General features: G+C 40.4%; 1 protein-coding gene across 1 annotated transcript in view; it reads left to right on the top strand.

Moving 5' to 3' along the window:
- The window catches only part of SLC2A9 (solute carrier family 2 member 9), a 111,679-nt gene that overhangs the window by 3,865 nt on the left and 89,728 nt on the right, over positions 1-18,086 (top strand). The window contains exons 3-5 of the mRNA XM_019470625.1: positions 3,117-3,215; positions 9,755-9,915; positions 16,743-16,867. Coding sequence (XP_019326170.1) covers positions 3,117-3,215; positions 9,755-9,915; positions 16,743-16,867 — 385 coding nt within the window. The remainder of the gene's footprint in view (positions 1-3,116; positions 3,216-9,754; positions 9,916-16,742; positions 16,868-18,086) is intronic.

Here is an 18,086-nt window from a genome sequence, read left to right as displayed (position 1 = left end):
GGGCGCGCCTGCCGGCAGCCACCCGCCTCGCGGCGGTGCTCAACAGGGGCTCGGCCGTTCTCCGAGTTCAGGAGTGCTTGGGTACCCGGTGCTTCCCTGAAACTGGATCTCGTTAAGGGTATCGGGTAAGGTGCTCCAAAATGCAGGTTCTCAATATCAATAGAAAATCATAGCGGTATCTGTTTAAGAGTATTAAAACTTCCTTATGTACGCTGACAAGTGTGTTTTAATCTGAGAAGGGGATTATACCTAATTAACCAAAACACAGTATTCTAAACTGTGTTTTGAAAACTGAAATGCAAACTGACATGCACTTTGAAAAAGACAATTTAAGGCTCATGGTAGCTGACACAAATGCTACGCTGAGCAAGGACGGGAGTTGGGAAAAGCATCTTTCAGAGCATGGTGCCCTGGGATCTGTGATAAGACCAAAAATGTGGACTCCCACAAGTAAGCAGTTCTCAGGTATCTGGAGGTCTTGGCTGTGAACTAACATGCAACTTTCCTGACTGAACACTTATTGCTGTGGTGACGGTCACACCTACCTGCCCTTACGCTCACGGCAGCGACGCATGAGCACACGGATGGTGGTGAAGGAACAACTGTGAGGGAGGCGTGGTCACCTTCTTGTTTCCCTGTCACTGTAAAACACATTGGGTGGGTTTTTTTTTCTTTTCCTTTTGTTAGTGTTGTAACAGGTTAATATTTTTCTGAGCAACAGTTTGATTTTTTTTTTTTTTGCATTCTTAATTTATTGTGCTTTCATCTTTTATCTGGCATTGCTGAAGTCCAAGCAAATATTTAAAATAGCGTGTGAGGAGACAGGTCACAGAGAAGTTGAAGTTCGTGTTCCAAGAACTGTAAAACTCTGAATTGAGTAAGTCTGAGGTTTTCTGCAGCAGGCTGTATACTTGAAAAATTCTTGGTGTTGAAGTAGGCTCTGAGTCCAGCTATTTGCAACACTTGAAAATAAAGTGGATGTGGGGTTTTCTAATTTGGCAGCACTTCTGTGATTTGTCCTGCATTATCTTCCCCTTAGCCCCATGTGCATATAATTTGTCTGTGCTGAAAGGTTTAAGCATTCACGGGAGTTTTTAATATACATGAGGCTGTATGATCAGAATCCTTTTGTTTGCAGGATTTTTCTGATGGGTCTGGCATTGTTGGCTAGCAATGTTGCATCAAGATTACCACGTAGCACTTGTGAACTCGTGCTTATCATTTGTGAGCCCTTTGGGAGCAGCCTGGTAGACCTCCAGGAATATTCTCCTCAGCGTCATTAGTTCAGAGTAGTAGCAGTTCCTCCTAAGTGTAGGAATGCTTGTGTATAGTGGAGAAATAATGGACACCTAATATGAGGTGTTATCACCAGAAGCTCAATAAAGCCTTGTGTCAAAATGTCTACTTTTTGCTACCAAAGTAATGGCGCAAAGCTTTGTGTGTGTGGCAGGTTCATTTTAAGAAGCTGGCTAATAATAAGAAATTGTGTTTGGCTTATGTAATGAACTCAACGGGATATATTTCTTACATGAGGCTTTCCCCCGCCCCCCCCCGTATGCTTCCTCCTGACCTGACCGAAAACAGGCTGGTTAACAAACCGTGTAATCTCTTAAAAAGTTCCCACATTGTGTGGAAGAAGTTAAAAACACTTAGCTGTCCCACAGGGGCAGACCCCACGCGTGCTGGGCTGTACGCTGCAGTCCCTGCCCTGGCACCCGAGTATCTCATCCCTTCTTCACGGATCATAGTGAGTCTACAGCGACAGTGTGGAACGTGAGTTCTGGCATATGCAGACAACCATGGTGCGTTCATTTGCCCTGCTGTGCCTGTGGGGCTGGTGGAGCTCGTTCCAGTCCGTTGTCGCTGCTGCTATGCCATGTGCTAGCTACACAAAGCTAGTTCATGCTCCAAGTCTTCATTTTCCAAAGCAAACATACAGCTTTGTGCAGTTGACAGAATGTATTGACTCTGCTATAAGTGATATAACTGAAGCTGAGTTTATTAGGCCTCCTTAAGCAGTTCTTTCTCCCTTTGAAAAGATTGAGGCTTCAATGAGTGGTGAGGCTGGGCATAAAATGACAGTGAGCTGTGCCTGAAATTCTAGATTCTTAGCAGAGTTTTGTTTGGTTTTTTTTTAATTAAAAACACATTAAAAAGCCATCCACTTTAACATACCCAGAAGTCAAGAAAGGTGCATTGTCTTCCATGATCTACAAAACAACATTCACAACCAACAGCCACCAAAACACTAACTTTAATGTCTCTTGGGAATGGCAATGGTCACTTCTGCCATTCTCTGTAATGCAGCAGGAGAATTGAGTGGCAGAAAGTAACACTGGGGAAGGTGGAAAGGACCCTAAAATGCAAAAATCTCTCAAATTAACTGACTGAAACTCCAGTATCTAAGCAGCCCTACCTTTTATTCAACAGCTGATGTGGAAGAAGAAATTGTTAGCAGAGGTGGGCTAAAAAAGGGACGAGGGGGATGGAGGGAGGAGAGCTGAAAAGGGAGAGGTACAGGTGTGTCGCTGGGGAAAAAGGGCAAATGGCATCTCCACCGGAGTGTGTGTGTGTGTGTGTGGCAGCAAATTACTCTTGGAGACTTGCATGTGGATTACAAAACCTAGTTTGTAGGCATCATTTTAATTTGTTTGGTCACAGTTTCACTAATCCTTATATGCATGGGAGTAGGGGGCATACCATCTCACAGGCTTTCACCTAAGTCAGGTCTACCCACAGACCTGTTGCATCAAATATACACTACTCCTTGCTTCATTGTGTTAGTGGTATGTTGCCAACAGTTTCCTTTGCTGAGTATATGCTTCTCCAGCATTTTACTTTTTGGTGTGGAGGCTGATGGGATGCTTGCAGCAAAAATCTGTGAGGTTGAAAGAAGTTCAGATGTTCACTTGTGCCTCGGTAAATGTTAACTGAGATGCTGTCACTTCAAATTTACTGTTCCTCGGACTGCAGCAAGGGGAAGTGTTTCAGGCCATTCTGCAGCAAGGAGATCTGCCTGCAGGAGCTATGCGAGATAGTGTAAGGAGTGTTTAAAACCTGAGGTACGTTAATTTAAAGTATGCTAACAATGGCTGCATCTTTTCTTTGTTTTTCAGAATTGGTCCGGGAGTCTTATTGTAGCCTCTTTAACTGGTGCTTTTGGGTCGTCTTTTCTTTATGGTTACAATCTCTCGGTGGTGAATGCTCCTGCAGCGGTAAGTGACTACAAAACTGGAATTGAATATCGGTAGAGGGCAGCCTTGTCCAGCTAGTGTGCACTCCTCAACATCCTGCTTTTATAATCCTCCTGATGTAGTAGAAGAGGTTAAATCTCATATGGTAACTTCCCTTTGCCCGAAAGCTTCTTTCTGCTGTCTGTGAGGTTTTCACATAAATTCAGTAGCTGTCAAAGAAACTAAACGCTGCGATTGAGGTGAGTAGGTGCACGTGGTTTGTTTCTCATTCTCCCCAAGCCCAGAATAATACTTAATCTTCTTGCACGCTTTTGCATGATAAGGTATTTTTAATAGTCTATCTTTCTGACTAGTGAGTATTTGGTAGCTCTATGCACATGTTCAGCAACTTCTGTTCGCATCGTTCAGTTCTGGAGGGTTGCACAATGTTTCATTCCCACAGTACCAGTATTATAAATAATGTCTCTGGCTTCCTCTTAAATAATGGGCCTCTTCTTCCGCATTTCGTGGTGATGCCTTGTTTGGTTCTGAATTCAAAACTGCTGTGTTGACCATCTGTTGGCTGCAACATATGGAATAGATTTGATGAATAGAGCACTGTGAAATCAGTGTACAGTATTTGGGGTGATTTCATTAAAATACCAGTTATCACAAATGGAAATCTGAACATTCTGTTTTCACACTGGCTGTCTAGAGATCCTCCTTATTCAGTCAAGCACAACAGTAAGCAATTCAGTGGAGTTACAAGCAATACTATTTCGAAAAAGTAGCTAGTAAATTTTGGAAACTAATGGTGGAAATTCCATTTCAGAATAGTTCCTTTCCAAAGCTAAGTTCCTTCTTTTATGGAAATCTCTTATTAAAATGTGTGGCTAGGTTTCCACCTGAACTGGTTGGTCACATTAAAGATGGATGCAATATTTATGCAAATAATGAAAGAAGAATTTTTTTTTAATTTATGTTTCATATGTGTATTTTATTTGATAAACTGACGACCCAAAGGACTAGGAAGAGACACACCGTGTAGGAAGTTTTAGTTGCCTCCCATGTAACTTCTGGGAATTTTCTTGAAGTTCCTGGTACTTTCTGTACCAATAACACAGGGTTAGACAGATTGGATGTTTATTCTAGCATGACATGTCTAGGCATCGCTTCACCTTAGTAGTCATCAGAAGATAAACATGGCTTGGAAGAAATCAGCAGGAAGCTGAAATTCTGTGAGCAATGGTATTGATTGTCCTGATGGTAGACATCGTTCCTGCACTGCCTCGGTACTGTCAACAGAGCAGTGAGAATGGTCCGGCTTCTAAACTTTTAAGCGCCATTTAGAAAATGGGCCGTCCTGGTAATCAGAGCTCTGCTGCCACTTCCTGCGGGAGTAAGGGAAAGAAAGGATGATAGGGCGTGCTCTTTGGCAACACTCAGATGGTTAGGTTTGAACCATGTGATAGATTATAGTGGTGACCAGAGTGCGGGCGGGGAGGTTGAAGGTGCAACCGTGCTGTGACAAATGCTAAATTCCAGGCCTTGTGGTTAGCAGCGCTTCCAGGATTGTCCATTTTCACTTGAGATCTTTACTGTTGCTTTTGGACTGAAACTGGGCACCATGTTGATGGCTTTGGTCATACTGTTGACAGGTATGCATGAAGTCTGCCTTTTTCCAGCGTGGTGTTGCAGTGTTTGAGAGCTTCATGTCCTTCTTATTCATGTTTAGCCATACATTAGCTTGGGCTAAGGAGCAGTCTTAATTATACACCCTACTGACAAGGAATACATGGCTGTGTAGTTCAAGGGCAAAATACCAGTGTGGCCGCTGGTCCTCTCTCTAGCCCCAGGATTAATCTGTGTCATCCATTTGCCTAGGGCAGGCCACCTTCCTGACCCTGTCCCCGGAGCTGCAGTGACCAGGTTGAAGAGAAGAGTCTGGGCTCTGCTCGTAGCCATGGTGGGGAGGAGCGAGCCATTCCAAAGCTGTGCTTCTTGCAGCATAAGGAAAGGAACCTTTGCCCCATCTGTTTTCCCCCTGTATGTCACCAAATCTGCTGCAAGGTGACCCTTTGGGAATACTGATGTGAGGTGACTGAGAAAAATCGAAGGGGAGCAGTTTTTGGCTGTAGATGAACAGCACTCTTATAATAGGTTATATTGGGAGTGCAGTAATTCCTAAAAGCTGTAAGCTGAGTTTCATTTATAAACTTGGTAGGACAAATAACTTGTTCTGGTGATGTGCGGCTTACAGCCTGCATCGTATGAGCATCTCTCTGTAGGGTGTTGGATACCTTCTGCCCCTATTTACTTCAATACGATTCCTTTTGGTGCCTAAAGTCCTCCAACCTTAGAGAAGGACTGTGTGATGCTTTGAGAGGTATTGAAAAAATGCTTGATAATGACAGTTGACTGAAACATGGCATGTTTCCAGGATCCTGGAACTGAACACATCAGCACGATGACTAAGCTGGGGTGGGGGGAAGTTCATTTAAGACTGAAACATTGAAGAACTGTTTGTAAATGCTTGTGTATGTTTCCTTTTGGTGCTGAACCTTGTGCCAGCTCATCAAACTGCAGGGGAATACCCCTGCAGTTCTCACTAGTGAACTTTACTGCAGGTCATCTCTTAAGGTAGAGTCAGTCCAACTTCCTTTTTGTTGCAAGAGGGGAATAAACTGCACCAGCTCTGCTCAGAGCAGAGATCGCTTCCCACTCGGTCCCCTACTTTTCTGCGGGAAAGAGCAGTGGCCCGTCGCAGGTGTGCTTCCCCCTGCACACAGTGCTTGACCACGTAATAAACCCAGAATTGGAAGTCTCCATGGGCTTGTTCAAAGAGTTACCAGAATTTATTAAAAATGTGTGGGAGCATTTGGCAGTAGGAAGACAAATGCTTTAATTGAATACAAGTTGAAGCTGTCTTTTTCTGAGCTGAATTTCTAAAATTCATTCCATGGACTGGTTGTGGGCAACGTCCGTAGAACAGTGATGTGCTTTGTGCCCTGTGCGGGAAGCAAAGTCTCTGCCACTTACTGCCGCGCAGCCCTTGCCCCTTCTTGCAGGCGGCTGCAGCTCTGCATTCCTTTTAGAGCTGGTACGGAGAAAGTGAGACTATTGCAAAAATGTATAGCCTGCTGTCAGCCAGTTGGATAGTTGTCGCTATGTGGGAGTGACCCTTGTAACTATGGGTAAGGTAATTTTTCTTCTCTAAAGACCAGCTCATCTATTCCCTTGATGTAAGTTATTTACAGTTAAAGAGACAAGGAAAATATTTCCCTTATATTTAAAATATATCCCTTATATTTTTATGTATGTATAAATAACTAAAATATATATATCTATCCCTTATTCCCCTTATATTTTCCACCCTAGCACCTTAATGAACTGGGGCAGCAGAAGACAAGATGCTGATAGCAGTCAGCTACCACTCCTTGTAGGCTTGGTTAGGGGCTAAAATTTTTGTATACACGTTTATGCCATTAGCGTTGTTCAGACAACTGATTAAAATCCCAAAGGAGCCTTTCCACAGAATTCAATGGATTCAAATCCAGTGGATTTGTTGGATCAGATTTGTTTTGTTCTTTGGGTTTTCATTTTCATGTGCAACTCCTCAAAACCTGTATGTGTTATTAGCTTCCCATTTATTGGCAGTGGGAATCCAGACACAGGTGATGTACATGCCAGCACATTTATCTGTTACTATTGAGTGTTGTAGTTTGTACTTTCTTTTCTTGAATATTTGCAGTTATTTGATGTCTCCGTGTAAATAACAAAGCTATGCTGAGAAAATTAGTCATAACACAAGGGGAGAATAATTTGCATACTATTTTTAGCCATTATCATTAGCAAGAAATGCTAATAGTGTTCTAAAAATGTTTTCTCTTAGTATTCATTACTATCAGCAATGAACTTCAAATAAATAAGTAGATATCTGAATCTAAATATAATCTGAGTATTGGTGTTAAAAAGAGAAGATGTATTACTTGATTTAATGGCAGATTCATTTGAAAATTTACTGTGAGATTCTTCTAAATGGGCCAAGCACCAAATTGACTTTTTTTTTCTTTTTTGAGGGTTTTTTTTTTGTCTATTTGTATAGAAACATATAAGATAGGATGGGAGAAATGTCCCTGTCCTCCTTTTAACTCAGGGCACAAGAGGCCTACGAGAAACTTGATAGAAGTAAGACAGTAAGTGCTACGTTTACCTCCACCATTCTTAGGTACTTTGCAGGTGGAAAGGTAGTGTTTCAAACTAAATAAAGTCCTCAAATCGAATAGTCTATGTGTCCAAGGCTGGAATACCTGAAGTTTGAAATCCCTAGTTTGAGCAGGGAAAATGTTGTGGTAGGCTTGTACTGCAGAGTCCTGCCTCAGGATAATTTACTACCTATGACATGCTGGAGGAAATCTGAGAAGAAACTGGGGAAAAGTGCCAAGATTAAACTTTGGGACACTGTAGAGCTTGTCAGAGAGTGGTGACACAGAACAGGTAAGAGTGTTGCCCAAGCGTGCCATGCCCTTCTGCAGTAGTGACTGCCTGGTACTGTATCCTCGCCAGAGCATCAGACACCACGGTGGCATTGGAGCTTTCCTTGATTTCGAAACAGGAACAGCATAAAAATGAGGAAGCTTGACTAAAAAGAAAATAAATAGGCGATGTCTCTGCAAGCGATACAGAGACTGCGTAAAAATGTCATACTGGAGCTATGACATCCTTTATCTTTTCGAAAGATGAAGAAACTTTGTAAGTAAACATCAGGGAAGGGAAGTTGTTAGAAGACATTCTTCAAAAACCTGCAGTTGTGCTCATGTGAGGAAAGCAGAAAAAGAATATAAACTCTGGCACATTGAAGGCTTAAAGAGTGAGCTGGTCCTGGAGTTTGGGTGCTTTCAGCAGGCACAAAAAATGTCCAGACAGAGGGCTTGGGGATATAAGGCTAATAGATGAAGCTGAAAAAGGGTGTTCAGAAAATACGAGGACATAACAAGAAACCTGAATTAATGTTTTGGATTGGAAAAGTCTGGGAAAGTCCCACACTGGAACCTTCTTTATCGGGGATATATTGGAGAAGCTGAAATGTCAGTAGAGATATGGAATAAAATTAGTGATAATTTTGTGTCAGGTTGCCAAAATACCTTAGCATTTGTTCAAGACTGACAAAGCCTATATTTTGAATTATTTTTTATCACAGTTCAGCTTCTTTTTAAATAGCTTTAGTAACTGAGAGACTGAGAGGGTTAATGTGACTTTAAGAAAAAAGTAGTTTTTAGGGGGAAAACTTGGAACATACATGCTAAGAATTTGCTAGTTATTTGTACCTGACAAACTAGCAGAAACTGTAGTAGAAAAGTGAGAATTCGGGGAAGAGCTGGCGTGGCTTCTGCAAAGGAGAACCGTGACTCAGGCATCTGTCCGAGTTCACCAGAGATTCAGGAGGCACTTGGACTTTCAAAAGATACCCTGGAAGGGCCCTTATGGAAGGCTCTTAAGAAATTAAGCTGCCATGGGAGAAAACTGTAGGTTTCAGGATAGCTGAAGAGTTAGAAGATAGGTCTCAGATTTTCATTTCTTAAGAGAACCAGCTTGTCTGGCAGATAGATTCATATCAGGATCTTAGGTGTCTGATTTCGTGTTTGATACATCTTTCATTACTGAAAAGAAATTGCTTACCTTATTCAGCAGCCTGAACTTCATTCGAAAAGCAGCTTATATAAATTTGAAGGGAGAAGCTATAACATACTTATAAAAGTGATTTGGGATTCTTAATTTTAATGGTGTCAGACAACTAGCTCTTTTTGACCGATACTGTGGGCTTTTTTTTTCCCCCATCAGTATCAAACCAACAGCTGTCAGCTCTTGCCTCCCTCCTCTAAAAGTTATTTGTCTTGGCTGTAAATTCTTTGGGACAAAAATGTTATCTTTCATTGCTTGGCTTAGTAGGTCCTTGATTTTGTATGGCTGCCAGATGCGGCAGTGTCATAAATACAGTGTAAAAGTGGACACAGCCTCCCTTCTTCCCTCAATCCATGAATGCCAATTGTTTTCAATTCACTCTATTTTTTTTTTTTCTAGTGTTACGCTAAACAATTGCTATAGAGTCACTTACTTTTACAATACTGTCCCATTGGAAAAAATAGTCTAGTGAAAGGCACTTAATTTTGAGCAAATCTGAGATCTGCATTTTAGGACTGAAATACAAAATAGAGATGATAAATGTTTCATGGTGAGCAGAGTGTAGGCTTTTACCAAAAGAATTCCTACTTATTCCAACATGCTTGCTTTATAGGAGTTTCTCTTTTATCAGCCTGTTCTACATTCATGTCTACCTGTGTTTTTTTCCCCACCTTGTTTATGACTGGCATGTAGTTAAATGTACGTATGCTTTGACTGGTTCAGTTAGCCTGTATTGCAGTTGCATCTAGCAATGAGGCCCCATTTTTTGGAGGAGGGAGATACAAGAGCAAGGGTGATTCCTGCAAGCAGGCTACTGGTTTTTTTATTCTGTTTCTGTCAGTTGTGTTCTTAAAGTGTGATTTTTACATGTAGTATTATTATAATGTGTTTTCTTTCAGTATATCAAGAAGTTTTACAATGAAACTTGGGAAAGAAGATATGGCTTCTCATTGGATGAAAGCTCGCTGACTCTCCTCTGGTCTATAACTGTTTCTGTTTTTGCCATTGGTGGCCTTGTGGGTGCCATTATTGTTACCCCGATTGTGAAGTTCTTCGGGCGGTAAGTGTATGGGAAAACTTCTAGTTTCTAAAGCAGTTTTTCACTTGGTCTCTCTAGAAGGCTTTATTTTTTTTTTTTTTTTTTTTTAAAAACCCTCTTCACCAGAATGCAAATTTAAACATCTTCAAATCATGAAAGCTCATTTCTAAGAGTTCCAAATTCCAAGAGTAAAATTAGTACCTTTCTCACTGGCCTTACTGTGCATCATTTGAGTCGCAGAAGCCATTTGCTCTGAATAGGCAGTGGGTTTAGATGTCAAGGAGGTTGAATTGTCAAGAGTGCAAAAGGAAAATACCATAAAATAGGAAAGATGTCACAAAGGATTGGCAGATTCTTGTTTCAAGAGTCTGCTGAGTATCTTACTGTCCACAGGTGAAGCTATCAATATGTCTTGTTTGCATCTCAACAACATTTGTTGTCATATGGTAATAAAAATTTGTTGTCCCCCCCTCCCCCTTCCTTGTGTCAACTTAAAACACAGTTTGAAGAACTAAACTAGGATGAAGTTTGTGTTTGGTCTTCCTCAAGCGTGGGGACGCCTTCCCTGTTCTATGCAATGCAGTATTTGACCAAGACTTGACCATAGGGAATATGAGTGTGTTAGGAATGTTTGTGCTGGTGTGTGTTTGCATTTTTGCTGCAGGTACTAACTAGATATTTCTGTCAAGTTTTTGTTTCATACAGTCTTCCAAAGAGAATTTTAAAAGTAATTTGTAATTTACCTATATTTAGAAGGGCATGAAAAAAAAAAAAACCATTGTAGCATTCATCTTAACTGCTCATTTGGATTTTCCTTAATTGTAAATTCTATATCATTTGATAATTTTTGCTCAGGTAAATCACTGGAGAAGGTCATCATGGAGGCTTAAATATAAGCGTCCACCTCCACTGTTCTTACTTTTCTGTTCTACGTTTTTACTATTTCCATCACTTTAGGTTGTACCCTCCTAGGCCTGTTTGTCATTCTCCCAACTCTTCCACATCCCATTTTTCACCTCAAAGATCATGTTTTCAGGTTCTTCCATTTCATGCTTACAGTAAAACTATTATCCGTTCTTCATTAATTTATTCTGTCCCTTCACTTCACCATTTGATTTTCAATTCTTAAATATTTTTCATAGTCACTTTTTTTTTTAAGGTTTGCAGTTTCTTCTGCCAAATCATCAATTTGGCTTTTACACAGTTCTTAAATATATGAAACTATGCCTGACTCACTGATTAATTCCCAGAATTGTTGCTGAGTCTTCTTTACTTTATTAAAAAGTGAAGTAAAAAATGGGTTCATAGAAGACTTGAATTTTTGGTGAAGAGTAGAACAACTTTGTGTGCAGGTTTGTTAAAGTGGTGGCTGATCTCGGTCATATGAATACCACTTTGATGGGAGCAGATCATGTTGCCAGGACAGAGCTTCAAAGCTTGCAGACTCTGCCCCTGTTCATTATGTTTATCCCTGTTAAATCATGAAAACAGCTCTCTTATAGATACGGCGTACGAGTACTTGATTAGAGATGGGAAGGGATTGCGTCTCTCAGGGACAGTGGATAAGGGCTGCTCATCAAAGCGTGGTTCTTGAGTTTGCTGTTCACACTGCAATGTGTTCGTCTGGTCGAGGAAACCGGACTGACTTACTGGTACGGTAATTGAGGAGCACATTATGACATGTTGACAGAACAATAAAATACTTCGCTGTTAAATTGTTCAAGTGTAGGTTGGAGGGTTGTACGTACGATGAAGCAGAGCTCCATTTGCACTGACACAGAATAATGAACTAAGGGGGATCAGAAGCATGAGTCAGAAATAATGTATGACTTTAAAAAGAGCACTCGAGTCATATTGCTGTAAGGTTAATAACATAATTTGCAAATTACCAGATTCCTAGGTCCTACTTACTTCGAGAGATGTAATTTTTTCAAAGAGAGCCCTCATCCACGTAAGCGTAAGTCCCATGTTCAAATGTGTCTTTGACACTTCATAATTTAAATTATCTTCTACCAAAGAGCAGCTGCTGTTGCGTATCCTGAACACCCAGAGTGACATGCTCAGTGGATTGCTTAGGCCACTGCAGGCGAGGCGTTTGCAGGAGAGGGACAAGGCCTTCCCTCTAGCACACTGAACCGTTTTGAGTATGAAGCGATTAAGGGAATTTTTCTGGATTATCTTAGTAATGCTACCACTATCGTTATTATCTTAGAATGCGACCACAGTCATCTACTGTAGTTGAAATGGTGTTCTAGTATTCAATCTGTTACTGGCTTTTATTTAAACACCTAGTTTAAAGAACACACAGCTTGTTATTTAAACACCTAGTTCCCTTACTATCCTTTTTGTATAAGGTATCATATTTGCTCCCAAGTGGAGCTTCTAGAGTCTTTTTTATTACTGAATTTTGAGACAACAATACATTTTTGACAAAACTTTTAATTCTATCATTTTCCTAGTTGTGCGTTTTAGACAAAAGGATTATTAATTCAAATCCCTAATTAAAGTTACTGCAGCTGTGGAGGGCACGTAGTTGCTAGGATTCTGTTCTGGCCTCTGGAACTATCCAGTATCATGAGAGCAAATGACAACCTTGAAATCACAAGAGATTAATCATATGTGATTTTGCAAAAAGACAAGGGCAATTCTAAGGAAGAGGTTCTCAAGTGTTTTCAATATCCAAAATACCTAAAAAAGGCAATAAAAAAATCCTTAAAGCTTAGCTCTGTTTGTGTCTAGCTGATGGGTGAACTGTCTGTCTCAGCTGGAATGCTTATAGAAACGGATTTCTACTCAGCAAATGTCTTTTCTCTTGGGACTACTTCAGATTGAGTACAGGATGGGAAGTTACATTCCTGCAGCAGTATGGGTAGTCAGTCTTAGAGAGAAGCAGTTTTGGCACTAAGTTGCAACATTTACTGCCTGGCTTAGGACGTAGCTGCTTGTGACAAACGCTCTGTGCTCAGTCAGAAGTTTTTGAAAGCATCTTCCTTTTGGAATGCGTAAGTGCTTTATTTTTTTTGGCTGGAGAAAATTCTGAATTATTTGAATGGAAGGAACAAAAATCTTCATCTCTAAATGAATGCTAGTGTAGTATTCTTAGTGCAGTAGCTGCAGCAGAACCATGTGGGGCTCTGGACTGGAACTTGAGTCCAGGTTCCCTTTCCCAGGTCTGGCGCTGTTTTGCATGTTAGCTTTAGGTTGAGTCCACTTCACTGTCTATTCCTCTGTTTACCCAGTTACAGAAATAGGGATATTGATGTGCTCTGTAGCCTTCAGCAAGACTGAAAAATGAAATGTGCTACGTGAGAACTAGGTATGATATTTATACTTCGGTAGGTTTCATGTACCATTTGGACAATTGGTACGTTGTCAGTTTGTGATTTGGGATGTGAGAGAAATGACTAGGCTGAGCAACACATCAGTGTTTGTCTTTTGTTATGGTGGCTTAGTGTTGAAGTTTCCACGCTTACACTTTGTAAGTGTGGTGCGCACACTTATCTGACAAGATTGGTTGGACTTTCCCAAGGGAAAGTGTCTGCTGCAGTGCTTTATTAAGCGTGGTATCTTTAATTAGAGCTACAAGCAGTGGTTTGGGTCTTTTTTTTTCCTATGCCTTGTTGCTAAGGTAATACGGTTTTGGCCTACGTGACCAGGAAAGCATAGGGGTTTTTATGATTATTACAATTTTGAATACAATATGACCTGACTGGAAGTAAACTCAGACAGCATGGGGAGTTTGGAGGGTTTTGCTGTATTTTTTTCTTAGGAGCTGTGATGAGAAGTTGTTTCCACTGTTTATGTTTGTGGTGGCTTGGCCCCAGCTGGCAGCCAAGCACCCACCTGGCTGCTCGTCACTCCCCACCCCCCAAGTGGGAGGGGGGCACTGGGGAAGAAATAGGAGGAACAGGAGCAAGAAGTCTTACGGATCAAACTAAAGAATGGGAAAACACTTACCAATTACTGTCATGAGCAAAACAGGCTCAACTTGGGGAATTTAACTTAATTTATTGCCAATTAGCATAAATACTTAATTACTGATCAGGTATTGGGAAACAAGGCAAATGTTAAAACACATTTCCTCCCACTTTCCCAGGCTGAACATCACTCCAGGCTTCTCTCCTGCCCTTGGTACCACGGCAGGTCACACTCAGTCCCTTCAGTGAGGGAACACGCGGTGCAGGGGGTTGGGGTCAGTGCACAGCAACTTCCCTCTGCTGCTCCTTCCTTCTCGCTCTTCTCTATGCTCCAGCATCGGTCCTTCGTGGTCCACAGTCCTTCTGGGGATGTACCTGCTCAGTCCTGCACCACCTTCTCCTCCACTGACCTTGTTATTCCCTCGTTCCGTCTCCTCACAGAAGCCACCCCTGCAGCCCCTTCACTTCCAAAACCTTGCCACAGACACCTAGCACAGTGTTTTCATTACCAAAACTTTACATGCTTTATATAGTAACACTCTAAACAGCATATTACTTTCTTGTTTTCATTTTTTTTCAATCTGGCAAAGACAAAATTCTTTGTTGTTATCTTTGTTAGTTAGGCTGCACTTTTCTGTTCTTTGCTGCATAGAATAAGGGGTCACTGGCCAACTTTTTCTAAGAAGATAAATATTTTGTAGGTTTTATTTAAATTAAAGAAGAAGAAAGTAATAACTTCAGATGAATGTATAGCACTTGTTTGACTTGAATGAACATTTTGTTTCTGTTTCTGGCATTATTTATATCACTTTAGCCCTCTCAAATTATATCCATTTGAAAAATCTGTTTCAAATGGTAAAGTCATCATGCTTGACAGCTATGTTGTATAAACATGTACTTTAAATGAGCTGTTTCTCATTGTTTGATCTTCAAACAATGTTATTCATTCCAACAATGTTCAAAAAACACTAGAAAGCAGGAGCAGTAATTAAAAATACAAGTATTAAAAATGTTTCCTATCAAAAATGTATTGATCTGTTGTAACAAGTTGGATGACTGGTTCAATGAGTGGGAGATTTCCAGTTGGTACCTATGTGTTGAACTCGAAGAATGAGGACCACTGGGTCAGTTTGTTACCTGCTTTGGAAAAGAAAAGGGTAGACAGCCTTTCTGGTCATTGCTCTTCTTTTGCATGGAAATTACAATATATAAAGACTGAAAATCCATTGAGAGTACGTACAAATTTAATACCACTTTAGTTTTTTAATAAAATCGGTATATTTTCAGCCTGTGCTATTTACTGTCAAAGTTAAAAGAATCCTCATAATTTATATCATCAGTGTTGTTTATCTCCAGGTAAATTTGTTTTCAAATCAGTTGTTTCCTTCATATGTTGTTGTGAGTGGGATTGGAGGCTTCAGTATTGACTTGTACTTCTAGAGCCAAAACAAGACTGTGCTTAATTATGTGACTGGTAAAGACAAAGCTCCGTTGCTTTACCACGTATAACTGAGGTGACTCACAGATGGAAAACATAGGGTACAATCATTCTCTTGCCACGTAATTGTGAGAATTATGGTGTCTTGTCTTGTGTTAGATCATAAGCAATGCAAAGCAGCTGTCTCGTGATGTGTTGTAGAGAGGCCACCACATCTCCAGCAGATATCCCAGTCCTGGCTGTGACTCTGCCTGGGAATTGTAAGAAACTTTTCAGTCGCTCACAAGGCTGAACCTGATGATAATGGCTTCTCTAGCCATTCGGCTGCAGGCTGTAATTTAGCAAAAAGCCATTTAAATCTGTATTTGTGGAAAAATGTATATAAGGTAGCAGTGATTCTCTGAGTTCTGGGTGGGTGTTCTACTTCATCTGACAATAGGGAATCATTGCAGCAGAGCTATTGATCTTATATCTTTAACCATTCTTCTTCCAAGTGTCCAGGAAATGAGACCTTGGATGTCAGTGTTTGAATCTGACTGTCAAAGGCCCATGAAATCCTACATATCATTTCTTTTGTAAATTATTTCCTTCTGCAGAAGTTATGAGACTTACGAGTCACTGTTGAATTAATGAGTCCCTCAAACTTGAGCAGAAAGTTCTGTAAGATGAAAACTGTAAGAAATACAGCTGTTGGTGTAGTGTGAATGAGAAATTGAGACATTTTGAAATTTTAAAAATATATATGCATTCTTTTCTTTTTTTTTCCCAACAAAGTAATAATTTTCCATAAAGAACATTTCATTTCTTTGAAAGAAATATTTTTTTCACATTTTATTTGACTGCTATAGAACGAAATAATTTCAAAATTGGGGGAAAAAATTTGTAAATCAATATTTTGGTTAATTTAAACAATTTTTGGGAAGAGGTTGATTTTTATCATTCCTGTGAGCCCAAGTGTTTTTTCTAACTCTACAAGTAGTAATTTTCCTCAATGTATGTTTTTAATATCATGGGTTTAAGGATGAATTATAATGACATAAATATGTCAGTGCTGGGAAGTTCTCAAAATGGCAAAAACTATATGTAGCATAAAAATGCCTGTAGTTGTATCAGCTTGTTGCTACTGAAGTATATTCTCTGGTTCCTACATACATACATTCAGCCAGAGTATGCTTGTTTATATTCATATACAGAGTCTTGGGCATGGCACTTGGGTTCTTAGGATGTGTAGGATGGCTAATTGCCATGCCTTTGAAGTACCGCTCTTTAGTTAACTATGATATGTTTTAAAGCTGTGGCATAGGTTTGGAACTGTATCCATTTGGGTATAGTGTTCTATTTTGGCACTCTACGCAACATGTAAGAGGCAGTGTTTGTTAGGCACTTTTTATTTTTATTTATGGATATTTAAGAATAAAAGCCTAGTGTGTTTTGAATATGACTAGATTTAACTTGTGATGCAGGTATCTAAATAAAATATCTTTTCGTTTTAGGAAATGTACATTGCTCCTCAATAACGTGTTTGCAGTGACAGCTGCGTTGCTGATGTCCCTCTCCTTCTTGGCGGGGTCGTTTGAAATGCTCATACTGGGCCGCATTATAATGGGTGTTGATGCAGGTAAGCTTTTATCATGCCATACATATCCAAAACGCCGGCGCCATGCATAATCTTTCTCCTCTCCTGCCGTTAGATCTTTCTTTACATTAAAGAGGCATTTCAGGGACTAGCCACACTGTTTTCACTGGGGCAAACCAGCAGAATAAAGGTCGGAGGATCTGATGTTTGGAGAAGACACTGGAATGGATGCCAGCCACTGCTGTCCACCCTGGTTGTTTCTCCCCCTTCCTCCTCCAGCCCTGGTAGAGTGTATCTGTCTTCATACCATGAAAATCCTTTGGCTGGGAGGGTGTAGTCTATTTATTAAAGCTGCTTGCTGCTTTGTGTTTAGAAGTTGTTGGATCCCATGCTAATACCAGTAGGATTAAGCGGAAGGTTTGGTACATCAGCATTTGCTCCTAGCAACATGGTCTTCCCGGTTTAAAAGTAAATCATGGAGGCACTGCTGCATCAGAATAGTCTTGCAGCTAGCAGTGAGGTTCTCAGCGACTTCACAGATCGGTAGATGGTGAGAAATATTTACCTAATGTGGAGACAGACTTGATGAATTAAGGTGGTTTTATCCTCTCAGTGTAATGACTCTAAACAACGGAACATGCTTTGACCTCTGCATCGCTAAGCCCCCTGCCTGGCAAGCTTTGTCTATGTTGTTAGTAAGCACAAACTATGGTTGTTTGAAAGTGGATGTGTCTGTCACTTGCAGTGTGAAGCTCATAGGTAATTTTGGTGCTGACTGCTAATTTTTGTCTCAGAGTACCACCAAATGACAGAACTTTAGGAGCTTTGTAAATATTGTCATTATACTAACCAGGGTCATGCATCTGTTTTCTCCTGGCTTTGAGCAGCATTCTCACCCTTATTTTATGCCTGCTATTAAGAGTTCATTGCAGCTGTAAGCCTGTATTGAGAGGAACATCTGCTAATACCCTTTACAGTAAAAATATTTCATCTGACAGTGTCTGCTCTCTCTGCCTGACTCACTGGGGTTTTTTTCCTTACCTGCACCAGTGCTAACATGATTTTGCTTGCTTTGGAATGAACAAATTTAAAACATAAAATCTGTTCTCCTGGTGATTCTCATCTCTGAGTAACCTTTGGTGCTTCTCATCAAATAGCAGCCTACGCACATCACTGTAGATTTGTAACAGATAATCAATGCCATAGTTATTAAATGGTGCAAGAGTAATTAGACATGCAGAGAAGATAATTCATATTATCT

This window comes from Aptenodytes forsteri, unplaced genomic scaffold (genome assembly GCF_000699145.1).
Source record: "Aptenodytes forsteri isolate BGI_AS27 unplaced genomic scaffold, ASM69914v1 Scaffold111, whole genome shotgun sequence".
Classification (NCBI taxonomy): Eukaryota; Metazoa; Chordata; class Aves; order Sphenisciformes; family Spheniscidae; genus Aptenodytes; species Aptenodytes forsteri.
This window is presented reverse-complemented; position numbering and strand designations above follow the sequence as displayed.